The 20,923-nt window shown below is 36.4% G+C and overlaps 1 protein-coding gene across 6 annotated transcripts in view; it reads right to left on the minus strand.

Annotated features, from left to right (window-relative positions):
- LOC138706776 (uncharacterized) overlaps nucleotides 1–20,923 on the minus strand; it is a 153,653-nt gene that overhangs the window by 45,713 nt on the left and 87,017 nt on the right. For all 6 annotated transcript variants that reach the window (XM_069836458.1, XM_069836457.1, XM_069836459.1 and 3 more), the window contains one exon: nucleotides 3,794–3,854. In XM_069836458.1, the coding sequence (XP_069692559.1) occupies nucleotides 3,794–3,854 (61 nt within the window). The remainder of the gene's footprint in view (nucleotides 1–3,793; nucleotides 3,855–20,923) is intronic.

The raw sequence follows: 20,923 nt of genomic DNA on the forward strand, positions 1-20,923 counted from the left end.
GATTGAATTAAATTAGCTCATAAATTAAGTTACTACTTTACCTTATAGGTTTATCTAAATTTAAATAAATATGTAGTCTACTAGTCGTTAAAACTTAACTGAAGAATATTGCTGGAGAACCTTTTAAGTGTAGTGTAAATATTCGTAATTTAAATATGTATTGTATTGATTAAGGCTGGTTGAGTGGAAGAGAAGGCCTTATGGCCTTAACTCTGCCAGCGAAAATAAAACATTATTATTGTTATTATTATGACAGGTTTCTAGAAAATATTTTGGATGGAGTGATTCTTAAATATGATGGTGAGATTTTTGTGATTTTTCAATATTAATTTTTATTATAATCGCATGACTTGGATGAGAGACCAGAAAATGTGGCTATATTACATCTTCAGTTATCTAGGATAGTGAATGCATAATTATTTTGAAAGTTAAAACAAAATAAAGAAATCGTATCTCACGAAATTGATAAATTTGGCCACAGAGTACTATATAAATATCCAATTTTCCAAAACTCCGGATGTGACACAGAAGAACCGGCTCCAGATTTGGATTCGGCACAACTGAAATATTTTATATCACATCTCAAAGTTCGTGCAATGGTCGGAAAATAAAAATTTGTTGCCCAGTATTATATCATGATCAAAATTTGTCCTATGTCCGAATCAGCAAAACAGATGATAATATTGCATCCAATATGTTGCACTCAATGGACAAAGCATGGTCTGAAGAGAGAAGTGGAGTGACGAATCTAGATGAATAAATTTACCTACACCGGTGGTTCCCAAACTGTTGAGAGGCATTTCATTGCAACCCCCGCTACACGCCGGTAGTTAACTCTATTCCAAGAATATAAATCCCCGTAAAATAGAAAACAACAATAATTTCACACAAAATCCAGTGGATCCCACCCAAATGGAAACGTGCGAGCACTTGCAAGACAAGAAATCGGAATAAGTAAACCTATTTTTCAATTCCCCGCCTATGGATTCTTAAACAGACGTTTCTTGCCAATATATTTTTCGAACACTTAAACACTTTTAATAGTAATTTGCAGGCCAAATTTTAACATAATAGTCAGAGATAAAACCGACGGGTTAATACGGAAAATTGATTCCTGGTTGACATAACTTCTTAACAAAAAGAAATGCGATTCATTTCAATGTGTTAAAGAACTCATTACAATACGAAAAAACTGAGTTTGTTTTAGCGGACATTTAATTAAGTTTGCACAATTTTAAACAACATTCCGGAAGGAATTCAAAACTATGACGACAGTCTCAGATGGATACTGAATCCGTTTTAAGACAGTTGGAAATATTCATTGAAATGTGTATCTATTGAGAGCATAGGCCAGCTTTGGATCGAAATAACGCAAGAATACCTGGCGCTTGAAAAATAAAGTCTTACATTTTTATAGCATTTACAAACTTGCATTTATGCAAAATAACATTCTGTCGACTATAACTGTCATCAAAACAAACTCCAGAAATCTCCTTGAAATTGAAAACGATATCAGTGCGTGTTTACCCTCTGATTGAGGTTCTGGCTGATATGTGAAGTAGTGGCAAAAAAAAAGGACTGACACTTGTAGCTGATTTCAGAGCCTTGTTCACTCCAGAGCACGATAAACTGGTAACTAAGACTTTCGTGGTTCGAATCCTGCGTGGGAAGGAAACTTTTTTTTTTTTTGTTCCTTATTCAAATTCATTCCCAATATTTTTCGATTGCAGCGATTTTTCGATTACTGTGATATTCTGCTTACTGACCTAAGCGTTACTTCCGCGCAGAGACTACAACGTGTTCATAAAATGTGCGTCCGTTTCGTCTGCAATATTCGCCGGGCTGATCACGTAACACCATCTCTCGAAATGTTGTCCTGGCTCCGTCTAGAAGATCGTAGGAAAATCCACTGTCTTTCCCTTCTCTTTCACATATTGCATTTCTCCACTCCTGTCTATCTTGCGTCTCGTTTTCAAAATTTATCCACCCATCATAACCTAGACACACGATCACAACACTCTTCAATATTATCCATTCCCTCGTACCGAACATCCTCATATTCATCTTCTTTCACTGTGGCTGTTCCTCGGCTTTGGAATTCCCTACCGAGTAATGTCAGGGACGTCAGACATCAAACCAATTTAAGAATAGACTAACGAAATATTTTTCTAACAATTCTTGTTAACAATAATAGCTGTTTCAGGTTTCTCAATGTTTAATGGTTATATATATCACAGATGAACATCTAAATTATCTCATTATTATTATTATTATTATTATTATTATTATTATTATAACTATTTCTTACCAATGTTTATTATTGTCACACTAACATTACTTATCCAACTTTCATTATTTACTTTCATGTTGTTTTATGGTCTAGATATTAATGTAATAACTTTGTAAGCAATTGTATTCAATTAGAATTAGAGTCTGGCTGGGCGGAAGAGAAAGCCTACTGGCCTTAGCTCTGCCAGATTAAATAAATTATTATTATTATTATTATTACTATTATTATTATTATTATTATTATTATTATTATTATATTTTACTACTTAATTAACTTATTATTGTGATAGAAGTGACAACAATAAACTCCGTCTAGTTTCGCTTTGCAGCAGTGTTGCCACTATTAAAGCTACACCCCACGTATTGCAAAACAGGCAACATATTTGCAACCAAGACCTCTTCAAGTGATATCTCTATCCAGTGCTTTTGCTTCAGTAAAGTCTCATTTTACAAACCTATGGATCAACAATTGGCTCTCTTCTGACAAAGGAAAACTTGACAGTCAGTTCAAAAGAAACCAAATGACCTGGAAATGTACAAAAACTTGCCCAGACATGTTCAAACATTTTTAACAAGAGCCAGAACAGGTCACATAGTCACTCAATTGTACCTACACCGATTTCACATTTCTGATAATCCTACTTGTCTGTGGTGTAATAATCATGATGAAGATCTGGAACACATTCTTCTATTCTGTCCATCCATAAACCACAAAAGAAGTAAATTAAAATCATCAGTACCAGTTGCAGAAGACACAGCCCTGCAGTATATATTGACTACACCCCAACTCTGGCTACTAGCAACAGGCATCTATAATGAACACCGATCAAAATACCCCTCATTTCTCGTGAAAAACAACAACTGAATAGACTATAGTGGACTATGTTGTCGGCAAACAGCTGGATACATTAAGAAGATTGATTGATTGATTGCTACTAGGTATTGTCCTCTTCTTGATCTTACGTGTCATTCGGATGTTGTCTTTATTACATTTTAATGCATGACGCTACACTAGACTACCAGCACTGCAATAATATTAGAGAACAGTTTGATAAAGCTCGTTCAAACTTCGGCGAAAACATAATATTACAAATGTTAAATGTTATGTTTCATTTAACGACGCTCGCAACTACCAAGGTTATATCAGCGTCGCTGGAGTGCCAGAATTTTATCCGCAGAAGTTCTTTTACATGCCAGTAAATCTATTGACATGAGCTTGTCGCATATAACCACACTTAAATGACATCGATCTTAGCCGCGACCGAACCCGCAACCTCGAGCGCAGAAGGTCAGCGCTATACCAACTGCGCCATCCAGGCCAACTATATATGCGAAGTAATTATTTTCATTATTAAGATTATAATATCGCGTTATACCCATCTCTCTCTTCATAACATGTCAACATTAATGGCATTTCTGCAACTATATTATTTGAGCATATGCCAGAAATGTGCTGTCACTCGACAAGCTGTAGGTAGTTGCCAGCAGCCATGTGTGTACTCACCGACCATCTGTATGAAGACGGCATGTGGCTCGGTGCGCTCCACGGAAATGGCCCCTCTCCTCTGCAACACAAACAAACGTCATGCCGTCTCCAATTAAGCACACAGGCTACAATATAGTTCGTATCCCTGCAAAGAGCGCACACTGGACAGTGCGTATCCCTGCAAAGTGCGCACACTGGACAGTGCGTATCCCTGCAAAGAGCGCACACTGTACAGTGCGTACCCCTGCAAAGAGCGCACACTGTACAGTGCGTACCCCTGCAAAGAGCGCACACTGTACAGTGCGTACCCCTGCAAAGAGCGCACACTGGACAGTGCGTATTCCTGCAAAGAGCGCACACTGTACAGTGCGTATCCCTGCAAAGAGCGCACACTGTACAGTGCGTACCCCTGCAAAGAGCGCACACTGTACAGTGCGTATCCCTGCAAAGAGCGCACACTGGACAGTGCGTATCCCTGCAAAGAGCGCACACTGTACAGTGCGTATCCCTGCAAAGAGCGCACACTGTACAGTGCGTATCCCTGCAAAGAGCGCACACTGGACAGTGCGTATCCCTGCAAAGAGCGCACACTGGACAGTGCGTATCCCTGCAAAGAGAGCACACTGGACAGTGCGTATCCCTGCAAAGAGCGCACACTGGACAGTGCGTTGCTCCTGAAAAGAGCACTCACTGTACACTGCGTACCCCTGCAAAGAGGACATTCTTAAAATTCCCTGCATATACGGTAATATATGTACATACGAGTATATCAAAATGCTCAATACTGAAAGCTTAGTTCAATTTTACTAATGAAATTCACAGGAAAACTCTACAAGTTGTAAAATTTACGAAAATGATAATAACTACAATTTTCGGTTAATATTTGAGGAGAAAAATTCGTTCCGGCGCCGGGGATCGAACACGGGTCCTTGGTTCTACGTACCAAGCGCTCTGACCACTGAGCTACGCCGAATCCAATCCACAGCACTGGATCGAATTCTCCTCCTTCAATGTTTCCCTTTATATCCTGACTCCAAGTTAGGCATATATGTTGACATATATGTCCAATGTCAACTGCCATCACACTAGGAGCGCACTCAACTGAGTGGCCGAGATTCCGCAGTTAAGTGCACAGTAATCTGTACAGACATATGCACTGCTAGCTATGAGAATATTATAGATTTATTAATTTGTCATACAGAATAATATCTGTAATATTGACAATTAATATTTGAGGAGAAAAATTCGAACCTGGGTCCTTGGTTCTACGTACCAAGCGCTCTGACCACTGAGCTACGCCGAATATTAATTGTCAATATTACAGATATTATTCTGTATGACAAATTAATAAATCTATGATAAATTTTTCGGGATGAATATACTTGTTTTTGAAAACATTTCTAAGCTGGGCATATGTAGAATTCCGAACGCCATCTAAAGTTGAATTATTTGTTATAGCGTATTTAAATAACATAATGGTCTGCATAGCACTTTGCCAGTCAACCAAAAAGTAAATAAAAAAAAACAAAAATAAAACAAAACAAAACAAAAAACAAAACAAAAACAAAAAACAAATTACCGATCTATGACATATTAAAACGGTAATTTTCGGACAGTTGAAAGGACTTCCTGAACTAACTCGCTTTGCTAAACACAGTCCCACAACTAAAGAGCGGAAAAGTATGAAGAAAAATCTTCACAAAATATGAAATCCATATCTCTAAAATATGAATATATATACAGGGTGATCCACGAAGATTGTGTCATACAGCAGGATCTGATTCCTCACATAATTGTGAAGGAAAGAGTTTCTTTATACATGTGTCCGATTTTGAATAGTTTTGGATAAAACCACGATCCTTCTTTCCGTAACACGAATCTTGTAATCTTCTCTCTCTCTCTGGAAGTTTGGAGCTATGTGTGTTACAGCAGAGCTGATAGCAGCGACACAAATCTCGTGAGATCAGAGTCAGTGTTAGAGATAGCGAACAACGGAAGTTAAGGAATGCGGCGCGCAGTTCACACTTCACGTATTGCTGCGGAAGGTGGGGTCTTTGAAATACGGGTTTAATACAGATTTTTCAAGCGAGTGATAATGTGAATGTTCTTTAATGAATTTATAATACACTCAGTAACATTGTCGTAAATACCTAATTTAAGTGCTTAGACCTTCATCATTTCCACATTTATGTTTAACATTCAGGAGTGTGTAACTCAATTTTAAAATATGACATGTTTATGTGAACTTTTTTCATGATAATGTCAGAAATCACATCCGAGAATATGACACAATCTTCGTGAATCACTCTGTATATGAGATTTTCTTGAAAAAAAAATATTAATATATCCTAATGCACGAAGCATGACGTGAAATGAACGTTTGTTAGTGTTGCTAACTCAACACAAGCGAGTCTGCTACAAAAGTCCCCAAATTCAGCTACCAAAACCACAATTAAGGTATGCTCAGAACCAGATGTCATGACAAATAACAATGAAACATAAGTTCCCCCACCATTTTAAAAACTGGTTCTTCCCACGCATATCTACGAGTATCAATTTGCAGCGATACTTTGTGCAAAACATTGTAACTACCGTAATGTGAACCACACATAAAATAAAATAAAATAAAATAAAATAAAATAAAATGGAATTGATTTTATTTATTACAAATATTAACAATAATATGTTCGACACACTTACTACAATTTTATTGTAATACCAATCTTCAAACGTTTTATATTCCAGTTCATATCTTACGCGGAATTTCGATGGAACTAGACATTCAATTGCAGAATTGGCAGCATTTTCAGTATCTGAATCATCGTTTGAACTACTTTAACAATGTTCGTTTATTTCTCCTAGCACTGCTGTTCTTCTGTTATAAACAAAAACCTATCGTGTTCAAAACTAATAAAACAAACATAAACGAATCGCCTGTCGCAGGAAGAAACTAATAATAATAATAATACTAATAATAATAATAATAATAATAATAATAATAATAATAATAATAATAATAATAATTGCCTCTCTACAAAAGACATGTTCAAAACTAAAATAAATAATACAATTGCTTTTATTTAAAAAATAATTTGTTATTAAACTGGATAAAACGTTGTACAATATACTTACCGTAACTTCATATTAGAATACTCGACTGGTTATCAAACTCAGCCTGCGGCCTCTTTTGACAATTTTCCAATCTCATATTGTAATATGAAACTTTATGGTACTCTTATTGTAAGTAACTATTAAACTGACGAATATGTGGATATCATCTTTATTTATGGAAATTGTAGGAAGAAGTCACAATATATTTTTATAAACTGTATGTTGAACGTCATTCAGAACGAAAACAGACATCTAAAATACTTTGGTCAGACTTAGGCCTACACAGAAACTTCGTCGTGATAAAGAATTACCAAATAACAAACAAGAAAGTGACTTGTGATGGTGATTTAGTAGCAGTGCTGGCTGTGTTTACCAAAACTCACAAGTGTCCGTAGGGGTCAATGCAAATGAATAAGGCATCCAGAAGTTCAATAGATGGAATTTTGAAACATAAATTGCATTAAGTAATGTCTCGGAGATACTGACGAGAAACTTTGAAGTAATGGTTGGAACAGGGGATGATTCCACTTTCCCTGCAAGATTTCGTAACAACGGAGTAGCGAATCACCATACTTGGCTGCAAAAGTTCCCCATTGGGTGCGAGAAACCAATCATCAACAATGTGCCACACTGTCTGGTCTAGATGGGCGCTTGATAGGTCCATGCGTTTATTAACGGCCATAGGCTATATGTAGAGTTACTGCAGAACTCTCTGGTTGGTTTCTACCTCTTCCAGCAGGATGGTGAACCAGCACACAATGCAGCTGTTATTTGTAAATATCTGGACAAGGAATTCCTACAAAGATGGACTGGAACCAATGAATCGATAAGATGGCCAGCAGGTTCATGAGATATGACACCATTAGATTCCGTATTATGGGGACACTTTAAATCAGAGGTCTACGATACACAGTCAGAAAATGTAGAGAATTTACTACAAAGGATTTTGGAGACATTCCTTGTCATGTCACAGAAAGGAGCCAAAGACAGTCGCATGTTTAGAGAGTATGTCCTAGCTCAATGCTATTATGTAAGTGATATTTTATCAAACACTGAGGCTAGTGACTAGCTATATTATTTAGTTCATGTTTATGTGAAGTGTTTTAATATAGCAATCCTAAACTTTGATCCAGTTCACTATGAACCAGCGTTGTATCACACTGAATTGCTGGGCCAATATGGAGGAAACATCTTAACCGTGTACTGGTGGAAGCAGCCATTCAGTGGACTGGATATGAGGGAAGTGTGATGACACAATAAAGCAGAGATGGCCCACGCCACAACTTCTAACTAGCACAAAAACTAAGAATTAGGTTCGCCATTTCCTGGCATATTGGCATAAGTTACAGCCTCGTGATTAAAGTTTGGCACAAGAATTGACATGAAATGCAAATGAAACGGTACGTGACCTAACCATTCATACGATGATGATGATGATGATGATGATAATAATAATAAAATGAATAAAAACTGATTCTTCAAAGAATGAATAATAATGATGATAATAATAATAATAATAATAATAATAATAATAATAATAATAATAATAATAATAAAATGAATAAAACTGATTGTTCAAAGAATGAATAATAATAATAACAACAACAATAATAATAATAATAAATAATAATAATAATAATAATGTATGTTAGACTTAGCTGCAGTATTACTGCCGAGTTTAGCTGACCGTACTTCTTTCACTGTGCGGCTATTTTATGAAGTAGGGCCTCTCTAATTATATCACTATTGCATGGCAAGTTGCCGGAACCGTCGCCTTTCAAAACTGGTGTTCTAAGATTCACAGAGATTACACATAACCTACTTTCTCACCTTACGCATTTCAGAACAATGATTTTCTGTAACATACCTACTATGTGTTATAAATGTCTATAGTTTAATTCTTTTCACTATCAAATGCAATTACATCCAAATAACAAGATAAACTTCCATTTTTTTTTAATTTAACGTAAAGGCAGTCTTTACAAGATATCAAGTGGCCTACAGAATGTCATTAATTGAGGGGCTGGGTGCAAGAAAGGCATTTTAGTGGATATGCCCTTTTTGAGTAAAACGTTTTATTGTGTTTTCTTATCTGTTATGCATATGATCACCAAGTTGTAGTTCAATACTGTGATCATAGAGGTCAGGAGTACCCAAAATGTAAAGGCGTGCATAGATCACATTATTACGGTTTGAATTTTCAACATCAATCTTCTCAAAACTTGCATTTGAGAGAAGTGCCTTTCTTGCACCCAACCCCTCAATTGTACTCTTATATGCCTGTCAACCTATGACGAAAAATTAAAATCTGAAATTAATGACAAAAGAGTACCAATCCTTATTCTGACTTAAGGTTACTTGCGGAAAAACAACTCAAGCGGAAATGCGCAGCAAGGGACGATCTCTGACCCAAGTCTCTCCGCTAGAGCTGTCGAGGCTACTGAAGGCATAGGATTTTGCTCTGATATACAATTAAACCCATAACACACTTGGAGAGTTTTCGCTAGCGAGAAATGTGTTGCGATAAAATTCAAAGATTGATAACATGGATTCAAATAGACGTCCACGCGCTGGAAGAGATTCTCGTTCGAGGCAAAAACCTCGCGCGAGTTTCTCGCTGGAATCGGTAGCTCAGCGAATTTTCTTGACACATTTTTATCAAAGATGTTTGACATTTATACTCTTTATGACGATTGAATGTAGAAAAAGATATCACAGGTGGCGATGAATTGTATTGTTTTCATTTGAAAATGAGGAAAGATGGCTGATAATTCCAATGAGAAACTTATCGAATTTGTACTTTGTCACCCGTAGGCCTATTTATATAATACAAAAAGGTAAAGGTGTCCCCGTAACATGCCATGAAGGCACTTGGGGGGCATGGAGGTAGAGCCCCATGCTTTCCATGACCTCGGCACTAGAATGAGGTGGTGTGGTCGGCACCACGCTCTGACCGCCTTTTACCCCCGGGAAAGACCCAGTACTCAATTTTATAGAAGGCTGAGTGAACCTTGGGGCCGTTCTGAAAGTTTGGCAACGAGAAAAAAACCTGTTACCACCTGGGATCGAACCCCGGACCTTCCAGTCCGTAGCCAGCTGCTCTACCAACTGAGCTACCATTTATATGATACACGGGATGAAAACTATAAAAACACGAAACTTAAAGAAGAAAGCTCGAGACAAATATCAGATTATCTGAAAATAAATAAGGCTATATTTTACTTTGATGAGATTTAATAGTATTAATTAAACATTTGAAATAATATATCTATATGTCTTAACAGTTTACATAATTTTAATCAGAACATAGCAAAGAATCCTCTATCATATCATGAATGGCAAAAAACTGAGGTCCATTCAACCTGAAATAACGCCTAAACGTATCATCATTCAAATCGAAACCAGTGTCCAAAACTCGCCCTTATTTTCGTAAGATGCAATGTGATTTTCAGATATTTCAGGCTCTAATTTCAGGCCTACTTCTTCTTTTCATTAACAAAATATGTTCATGTAACTCCATTTCCTCATCATCTGAATACTCAGATTCAACATAGCGTTCGTACGTAATTTGTAAAGTACGACAATATACTTACAGGTTATATATTTAAGTACGACAATATACGTAAATACATAACCTAAAATATTTCCCCCAACGCAACGAGTGATTACTATAATCAGAAAAATGCTTTCTGCATGAAGGCAGTGCATAGATGATCATAGCGAGGTGTGATCTGTGATAGCGAGAACTCGCCAAGTGTGTGGACGAAGGCTCTTCGCCGCTTTCTCGCAACACATTTCTCGCTGGAGGAAACTCTTCAAGTGTGTTACGGGTCGTATGCAGGTCTGCCTTTTGCTGATTCGGTAACGTTGATTTTCAAAGCAATTCGCATAGATGTTTAAGTCCTAAGGGTTTAGTATGGAGATATAATTATCCCAATAAAAAATCATTCCTGTGACATTAACACCCGCTATAGAACCTGATTTATCATTTCATATTATGTAAGAAAGAAAATTAAAAAAAAAAAAAAAATCAATCAGAGCCGATTCAGAGTACATGATATTCATTTCCATTAACTTGTGCGTAGGAATTTTCATTTACGCACTTCTTGCGCATTGCAGACAGACAGACTGCATCACCTAAAGCCCACACACAGATGCTGGAAAGCACATTCTGTACAAATTTCGGAATATATTTTCCACCGCATCACAATACTTACTTTTTTCTTATTTTAGGCCTATACGATGAGGAAGAAAAGATCTGTACTTTGCTAAACCTTAAGGCCCATTCACAATGAAAATTAAACATAACCGTAACATAAACACAGACATTTGCGCCCTGGCTACCAAATGGGATCATTCACAATGATTCACATAAGCATTGACATAAACATTACCGTAAGACGTTAACATGAAAGTTTGCAAACTCCAAACTTTCATGCTTATGCTTACATGATTTGCAAACAGAACACAATCGTGGAGCGCTGAAGTATACGACAGAATATGAGGAAATGGCGTAGTTGTTATGTTTCCATGGTTACCAAGTATGTTTGCTGTTATGTTTATGTTCCCATCGTGAATGGTCTTGATTTTACCGTAAAGTTCACATTTTTAAGTTAACGCTTACGTTATGTTTAATTTTCATTGTGAACGAGCCTTACTGTCCTGTAGGCGTCGTACCCGGCGCCGCTCAGTTTCAGAGCAGCAGCAGTTGCTAACGAAGTTGTTCCGTACGCGAGGGTGAATATTTACAAAGGAACATAGTTTTACAACATTCCTCCAATTACGTAACTCCACAGTGCTGCTGCTGCTTGACAACTAGACCTCGTTCAAGGGTCACTCAAGATACAAAACTGAAATTAATTGCTTGCAGCGTAACACAAGACGTCATGAGGCAGGGGCAGACGGCCTAGTCGGGGTGCATTGCTGACTGGCGTGCTTGATTCGTTTCGACCTGGATACGTAGTTAAAATGACGTACATTACACAGGGGAATTAATTGTCTACGTCAAACAAGCAACTAAGCACATCCATTTTGCCCTCCTTTAAATACTTTTCACATACATTAATCGGTTGACTGGAATTCGATTATGCGCACTGTTCAAAACATACAGAGGTGAGCCTGCCTGGAGAGAAATAAAAAATAGGTTGCAGCCGCCAAATTACTCTTCAAGGAACGACCACTCATATAAATTGAGGGAAAGAAGACAGAGGACGGACACTGGAAAGTTTTTTTTCTCAATCGTACTATCAGGGACTGGAATGCTTTACCTGCAGACTTACTAAAGGCTTTACCAACAACCAAAAATGTATTTAAAAATAGGCTTAAGGACTTTACTAATAGACGGTAATTATACACAGTATTTAAAGGGTGTAAATTATATTTTGTTATTGAAGTGTTGTATCAGTGAATAATTATGTTGTGTCAGTGAAGTGTGTTGTGTAAGTGAAACGTGTTCCTGTCAGTGAAGCTTTATAGTTTATAGTGGCAGTGCAAAGTATTTGAACAGTGAAATGTTTTTGAAGTGTTAGTGAAATCAGGACAGAATCAGTGAAATGTGTCTTAGTTCCAGTGCAGTGAGTGAGTTGACAGCGAAATGAGTGTAATGTTGAAAGGTACTTGTGCAGATATGAACATATCATACTCGTGGGTTTTAGTTCGAACTTAGGTTTAAGATACAAATTAGATTTATTTTGAATGTTATTTTAAGTGATCGTGCTTAATTTAATTTAGGATATTCCCTATTATTATTATTATTATTATTATTATTATTATTATTATTATTATTATTATTATTATTATTATTATTATCATTATTATTATTATTCTTAGTATTAATTATTAGTATTATTAATTGTATTTTTAATTAATAAGTTTATTATTGTCATTATTGAGTGTAATTAGTTACCACTGCCACCGGGTATATACCCATTGCAGTGTGAATACATACATACATACATACATACATACATACATACATACATACATACATACATACATACATACATACATACATACATACATACATACATCGAAATTGCCGAAAACACAGAGTGCATGCAAAGCGTTTTACGCTCACTGCATTTGTACAGGAATTCGGGAAGGAATCATTTTCTGTAAAATAGGAAAAGATCATATTTTGTCAAGTGTGTTACGTGGACATAGAGAAGAGAAAATATATTTCATTCAGAAACATTTGTCTACAAGACAGAATGGCAACACGAAGTCCAATGCTAATAAATAAGATATACCCTCAACTTTCGGATGACGCTCAAATACCCGAACTGATTTTTTTTCGCGGCTTGTGTTTAATGACAGCACATACCAATTATTAGGAAAGTAGGAAATAAGTATGTCAAAAAATTTGTTGAAAAATACACGCATGGGGAAGTACAGCTACAGTCAACCCTGAAGAAATATTACTTCAGTGAGATGTTGCCATGAATACACTCTCACAGGTAAACTTTCTCATGGGGCAGATAAAAAAAGTTATTTCTTTCTTCCACCATGTTATAATGTCAAAACAAATGCTTATACAAATTTTGGTCACTCGACCGCAATTACGAAGGCCGTAAAAAAAAAAAAAAAGTTTTCCTGAGGCCATTTAAGAAAGACAACATATTTTCATGGAAAAATTTATTGGAACAGATACAGCTATTGTTGAGCTATTTTTCAATATATTCCCCACCGAAACTGAGATATTTGTCATATCGTGGGATCGGAAGCAGCGAGTGACAGGCGTCTGTGGATCCCATGATACATGATGTATGACAAACGTCTCAATTCCAGTAGGAAATATGTTTAAAAACAGCTCTACATTTGTTGTATGTGTTCCAATAATTTTTTACAATGAAATTGTGTTTTCTTTCTGTAAGCGGCCCCAGGGAAACTTATTTTTTACGGCCCTCGTAATTGCGCTCGAGTGGCCAAAATTTGACATTATTAATATGGTGGAAGAAAAAAAATAACTTTTTTATCTGCCCCCATGAGAATGGTTGCTTGTCAGTAGGACAAAGAAAGCTGTGGAATACGACGAAATACGAGTTACGCTGGATGAAACCACCAGTACAAGTGTCCGCTACGTGGGAAATGTCACAGACCTAACAAAAATATTACTAATTGCTGTTAACATGTAAAATGCTAAATAAAGCGCACCACATAAGCATTAGAAACAGCTCTGAATATGCGACGATGTGTATTTTACAACCGAAATGAATCAAGAGAAAAAACATGCATAAAATTGTACAATGCTGTGCTGCATCTAGTCACCAGACTGCGTGCGTACTCCCAAAGTGAAGTCGGACCCGTGGCGGGCTCTATTAATAATTGTCACTAATTTTTGTCGTATTTACGAAATCAATCACATGCCTCGCTTTTGAGGGAAAAGGGTAACTCAGAAATACGTTACGTGTGCAATCCAGATCATTTTATTCTCTAGGAATATACAATAGTTATAGGCCTAATTACCACTTTTGTGTGTTAAGTTTGTAAATTGAACTGAAGATGGCTAACATGAAGCCGAAACTATTCGATTAGATAATTTACAAACTTAGTTTACATTTTACGCATGAAAGTGGTCATTATAACTAAGTGATACAGTGTGTAACCATTTCATTACTTTGAGATTTCATTTATATAGGTTCGAGAGAATATGCTATAAACTGAAATAATTTGAACTGGCGATGGAAATTACGGGAAAACGGCTGAACGAATTTTAATAAATGACCCCTCATTTTGAAACTTGGAAATCAAAGTTTTTCAGAAAAATAGTAGTTTTCAGTGAAATGTCAATTTTTCAACATAATTTGCCTGATTTCCAAAATCCATCTGTCGTCAGTTTTGAGAACTAGCTAAACTAGCTAATTATTGCATTTCAGAATAAAACAAAACACACACTACAGTAAACAATATTACACGAAGGCCATGATCTGCAAGAATGCCGACATATTTAGAGCTCAAATTAAATTGGTTATTAAAAACTTAACTTACTAAAAATAATTTACAGGTTCGATTCTGTGGTGTGTAATTTTCTGGGTACAGCTGTGTATTGGATATTAAAAACTACAAAACTTGAGGTGGTTTGATGACATTATTACTATTAGAAATGAAATATTATTGTAGTTAATGCCATGTTGCGACTATTTTTCATTAATTATACATATTAATGCTATATTGATGATATGAAAGTGAAACGTTTTGGGGTTATTTAAGTAGATGTAGAGAATAACTTAAATTAGATTTTGATTTCTATATTTTACTGAGTGGCAGCTATATAGTATATATAGTATATGTTACTGAAAGCTATAAAACTTACGTAAGATAATAATATTATTAAAAATCAAATATTTTTATAGTTATTAATCAAGTAGGGTTGGATCTTTTTCATATATTTAATGGCGGTGTGTTGTAGATATTTATATGCGTGGTTCTCTTCAGTATTGGCTCGAGAGAGAGTATCTTTCATTATTATGGAAGCAAATAACTTTCAGAATGTCTGGTATTCTTCATTGAAAATAAATCTGAAAAATGTTTATTTGAACGTCTAATGAACTTAGTTATGCGGCATTTGCTGCACAAGCCACTAGTATGCTATAAACTGAAATGTAACCCTCAACGTGAAATGTGATAAAGGGACAGGGACAGTAACAGTTTCAGCCCCATCCCTACTAATTTCGCCATTGATCCTGCTTTGTATGCGTGTATCGTCAGGAGCTGCACAGCTCTATCTTGAATTCAGGACACACGCCACTGCTGAAAACTTTACTAACAATGACGTCATGGCGCATACACATAAAATAAGTCCATAACTGTCCTCACACTCGGAAGACTGAAGGCAAGTCATGTGCAATGACCCTTGATCGCAAGTAAATTTCAATTTGAAAATCATTTTCCAGCTGGGGCCACCGTAATACCAGATCTCGTTACTATAAAAAAAAACCGCGCTGGTAGCTCCGCTATGGGTGGTTAACGCGCCGCTACAGTTGAAAATTAAAGCAACGTACACTTGTCACCTTGCAATCGAACCTATTGGAACGAAAGTCACTGTGCGAGGAATACCTAGAAATTGTTGTATCCCCTTTCAGTTAGTTCTGAGCAGTCTGTAACAAGGTTATAAAAACGTCTGCAAGTGTCATCGAGTAGGCTACAATTAAAAATAATCGCTTTTATTTCTTCGGTGACTGAAATTAAATTTTAATACGAAATGCAATATCGTAATCACAGTAATATGTATCGATGTTACAATCGATGTACAGAGTTTCGATTATTCTAGTGATGATCGTTTATTATAATAATAATAATAATAATAATAATATTATTACTATTATTATTATTATTATTATTATTATTATTATTATTATTATTTGTTGTTGTATTATGGGGAAGGAAACGATAATCACCAATTAGGAACAGGATTCTTTATTCATAAAAGAATAAAATCAGCAGTAAAAAAGGTCAAATTTATCAGTGATAGGTTATCGTATTTAGTACTTAAGGGTAGGTGGTGCGATATCGTAGTTATAAATGCTCATGCACCTACAGAAGAGAAAGACGACCATATAAAGGATAGCTTCTATAAGGAATTGGAACACACTTTTGATCAGTTACCTAGATATCACATGAAAATTTTATTGGGGGATTTCAATGCTAAAGTAGGACGGGAGGATATTTTTAAACCGACTATTGGAAAAGAGGGCCTACACTTATCTAGTAATGACAATGGAGTTAGGTTAGTCAACTATGCCACATCAAAAAATAGCACGTATGGGCGAATCCAGAAATGCATATAGAGTGTTAGTTGGGAGGCCGGAGGGAAAAATACCTTTAGGGAGGCCGAGACGTAGATGGGAAGATAATATTAAAATGGATTTGAGGCAGGTGGGATATGATGGTAGAGACTGGATTAATCTTGCTCAGGATAGGGAGCAATGGCGGACTTATGTGAGGGCGGCAATGAACCTCCGGGTTCCTTAAAAGCCAGTAAGTGAGTAAGTAAGTAAGTAAATAATAATAATAATAATAATAATAATAATAATAATAATAATAATAACAAATTAAAATAACTTGGAGAAAATGGCAAGGTAATCCACACGCACGAGCTCGGTGCTTGATCAGTGACGGACGGGAGGTAATCTAGTTGCTGTGAACTCTACATTTGAAACACGCAAGGAGCCTAATGCGTGCTGGCATGCAAAAAATGCCTAATATATTGATTTTGTTTCCTCAGTTCATTCGACAAAAATTAAACACAAATAAAATAAAACTTTAAAACGGAAAACTGCCTAACGCAAAAACGAAATCATTTTTGGGCACCATCTAGGTTAAAAAAAAAAATGACTAAAACGGATAATTTTAAGCGTAACTGTTGCTAAATTCTTTCAAACCATTTTTAATTTTGCGAAATACTGTACGAAGAATGGCATAATTTTTTTGTGTGATCGTACTTGCAATGATCTGGAAGACTTTCGCTATTCTTTGTCAGGCGTTGGGGGTGAATCTTATTGACCTCCTATACCGTTATTTCTTCCAACCTTATTGAATTTTCTTTAATTTATTCTCAGTTTTGTGTTAACAAGCCAATACAATGATAAAGGATAGTGGGAGTAGAATAAAACTGTGAATAACTGTGGTGTAGTGTCAATTTAGTTTCATATTTCCGTTTGTTTATTCTGAGTTTTTGTGTTAATATGCCAATACAGTGTTAAATAAGGGTGCGAATAAAGTAAAACTGTGCGATTTAATAAAAACAAAGCCTAAATGGCCAGTTATATTATGGAAGAGTGGCTTCATAATTTTAATGGAGCAACGAAACTTCAAGATAGCAAGGTCATACTGTTTTTAGACAATCCTACTTGTTATCCAAGGATTGATTTGTCTAACGTGAAGTTAATCTGTTTTCCATCAAACACAACTTCAGTTACACGACCGATGGATCAGGGCGCAATGGAAATCCTACAATGTTTCCTTAAAAAAAAAGTCGCGGCAATGCACTTTAAAAAAAATGTGGGGGCCAAGGAACTAGGGCGCAGAGAGAGGGGGGGGGGAGAGAGAGAGAGAGAGAAGCTGCAATTATGTAAGTTAATAATTATGAAAATAAAATTCACTTTGCATGTACTGTGGTAACTTTTATTTCAAATTATTTCTTCATTGTGTTCTTCCTACAGTGAGCATATTACAGTAGTCTATTCTTAGTTTTGTCAAAACTCAACCCTTTATAAAATGAAAACCTGTAAAAACGGGAAAAAAATTCTGGAACCATCGCGTTTCGTTTTAGGGAGGTTTTACTGTATCTATTTTTGAAGGTTTGTATTTAATGTAATGACAATTCATTCTAATTAGCGTTAATATGAGCTGTATTTATTTTAATATTTTAAAATATGAATATATATATATATATATATATATATATATATATATTTCAATATGTGCTAAACTCTAAAACGTAGAAAATATAAAGAGCATTTTTCAACTCTACACATCGTGACAAACTACACAAAGATAATACAAAATATATTTATTCATTTATTTTAGTTTCATAATATAGTACATATGTAATGTGTATGTAATAACAGATGTGTACACATATTATATGAAACAACGATAATGTATAAAGAGATCCTTTTCATGTCCTCTTTCTTGAAATTAATAACAGTTTTTTGTCCACACCTGTGGAGTAAAGGTCAGCGCGTCTGGCCGCGAAACCAGGTGGCCCGGGTTCGAATCCCGGTCGGGGCTGGTTGAGGTTTTTTCCGGGGTTTTCCCTCAACCCAATACGAGCAAATGCTGGGTAACTTTCGGTGCTGGACCCCGGACTCATTTCACCGGCATTATCACCTTCATTTCATTCAGACGCTAAATAACCTGGATGTTGATACAGCGTCGTAAAATAACCCAATAAAAAAATTAATAACAGTTTTAATCAAAGTCTGTCAAAGACGAGCAAAAGATTTATACAAATGGGCAAGAAAACCCAATTGATTATTTTATTGTAATATTATTTGACCAATTAAGATCCGTTCAGTGTAAGGGCTCAGAAGAGCTTATTTGCTTCAGACTGGAGACAGAATCTACCGGAGACTCGTACAAACCTGCTCTTGAAGAACTATCTATACCTGGTAAGGTTTAACTTGTCTCAGTAGCAGTAAAAGCAAGTCCTTTCAAATGAGGGTGGAGATTATAGGAGGGTTGTAAATTTATTTTCAGGATTCCTTTCAAAATCTTGTTATTGTACAGGCTGCCGAAACTCACTTTCTTCAAAGACAAGCTCAGTGACGGAACTACACAGTACGAAGAGAGATATTTTGTTATTTTATTTTGTGCTACAGAATGTATCAACTAGTCCCTTCCGCCACTGGCACCGCTCCACTCCCCCCATCGCCATAACAACACAGACGAAGTAAGACATATCTCCTTTCTCTCTCTTTTCACAGTGAGACAAGATACATCACACAGCCTTTAGGAATCATAGAAATACTCAGCACTAAATGGGAAATGCTTTTCTCTTCGAATCTGTCCTAAGATATGTTCCAATCACGGTAGACATGATCATCACGGACTGTGTCTGCAGTCTGCAGCATGAACTGTAGTTTTAAAGACAACCACATCGTTATGCAGACAGCGTTACAGACACATTTTACTTTACTCTTTTCTACAGAGGACTGTATTTCGCCCGGGGTTTCTCAGAGACCTATCTGTCTGTCTGTCTGTCTGTCTCTCCATCCATCCATCCATCTATCTCTCCATCTATCTGTCTCTCTGTCTATCTGTCTCTCCGTCTGTCTGTCTGTCTATCTATCTACCTACCTATCCGTCTATCTATCTATCCGTCCGTCTGTCTGTCTGTCTGTCTGTCTGTCTGTCTGTCTGTCTGTCTGTCTGTCTGTCTGTCTGTCTGTCTGTCTATCTACCTACCTACCTACCTACCTATCTACCTACCTACCTACCTATCTACCTACCTATCTATCTGTCTATCTGTCTGTCTCAACAAGAATATATTTTTTATTATGAGCCATCCAATATCTTATTTTATCTCCGAACAAGCATTAAATCGAAGTATAGAGCCAGATTTGTCAAAAAGTAAGGAACTGTGCAAACCGATGCGAAGTCTGAAATCATTATAAAGCTGCATAAACCCTAACAGAAGAAATCGCCATGTATTGCCTACGAGCACATCGCTGACGTCTGCTTCTTCCCGCTGATCCTGCCTAACAACAAGATACACTTTATTACCCATTTCATAGGCTGGTGTTGCATAAGTGCTTGGATTTGCAGGTACAGTGCTGGTGCACATTCTTGGCTCATTATACATTCGTTGTCAGAGTAGTACAAACGGCTATGAGGTTTTAATCAAGTGGCTTCTACAACACTGGACAGCAAATTTTAGCTTACAGTATTTTATGCTTCGGAAATTAAAAGTACATTCCCGTGTTCATTTTTAACTGCTGAATACGAAAGTGCTGGATCACTTATGAGTAATCTAAGAAAATATTGGTATATTACTAACGAAACCATAGCTTATCTCCATAGCTAGCCGTCTAGCTCTGGAACATCCTTGCTGTGGTCCAGTAATAATCAGCAAGCATAGACACGCTCCACCAGTTCCGATATCGTCACTCACCGCACCGCAATTGTCTAGGAGTGTAACACACGCACGTATTTTGAGTGACATATTGCACCCCATTATTTGGTAGGATGCTATTAGTTCTTTATATTTTTCAGCCCTCACGTTTCCCAGAAACTGTGTGAGCACATTTAATCGTCGTGTTTAAGAACAACTGACAAAAATATCGCTCACAGAAAATCACATAGGATCTCACCGCGACAGAATGTGCAAAAATAAACAAAATATAAGGGGCACATTTTCACCAAACAAGATCCTCAATAGAAGCTGCCCAGTGTCCATTGTGAAGCTGGCTTTGTCAGTAGTAAGTCAAGCTGAAAGTCTTAAAACAACCCCTTCTCATTCAGGGGTGGTGAAACTAGTATAAACCTTGATTTCGTGTAATATTATTTTATAAAGGACGGCGCGCACCCCGTCATATC

Source organism: Periplaneta americana, chromosome 9 (assembly GCF_040183065.1).
Source record: "Periplaneta americana isolate PAMFEO1 chromosome 9, P.americana_PAMFEO1_priV1, whole genome shotgun sequence".
NCBI lineage: Eukaryota > Metazoa > Arthropoda > Insecta > Blattodea > Blattidae > Periplaneta > Periplaneta americana.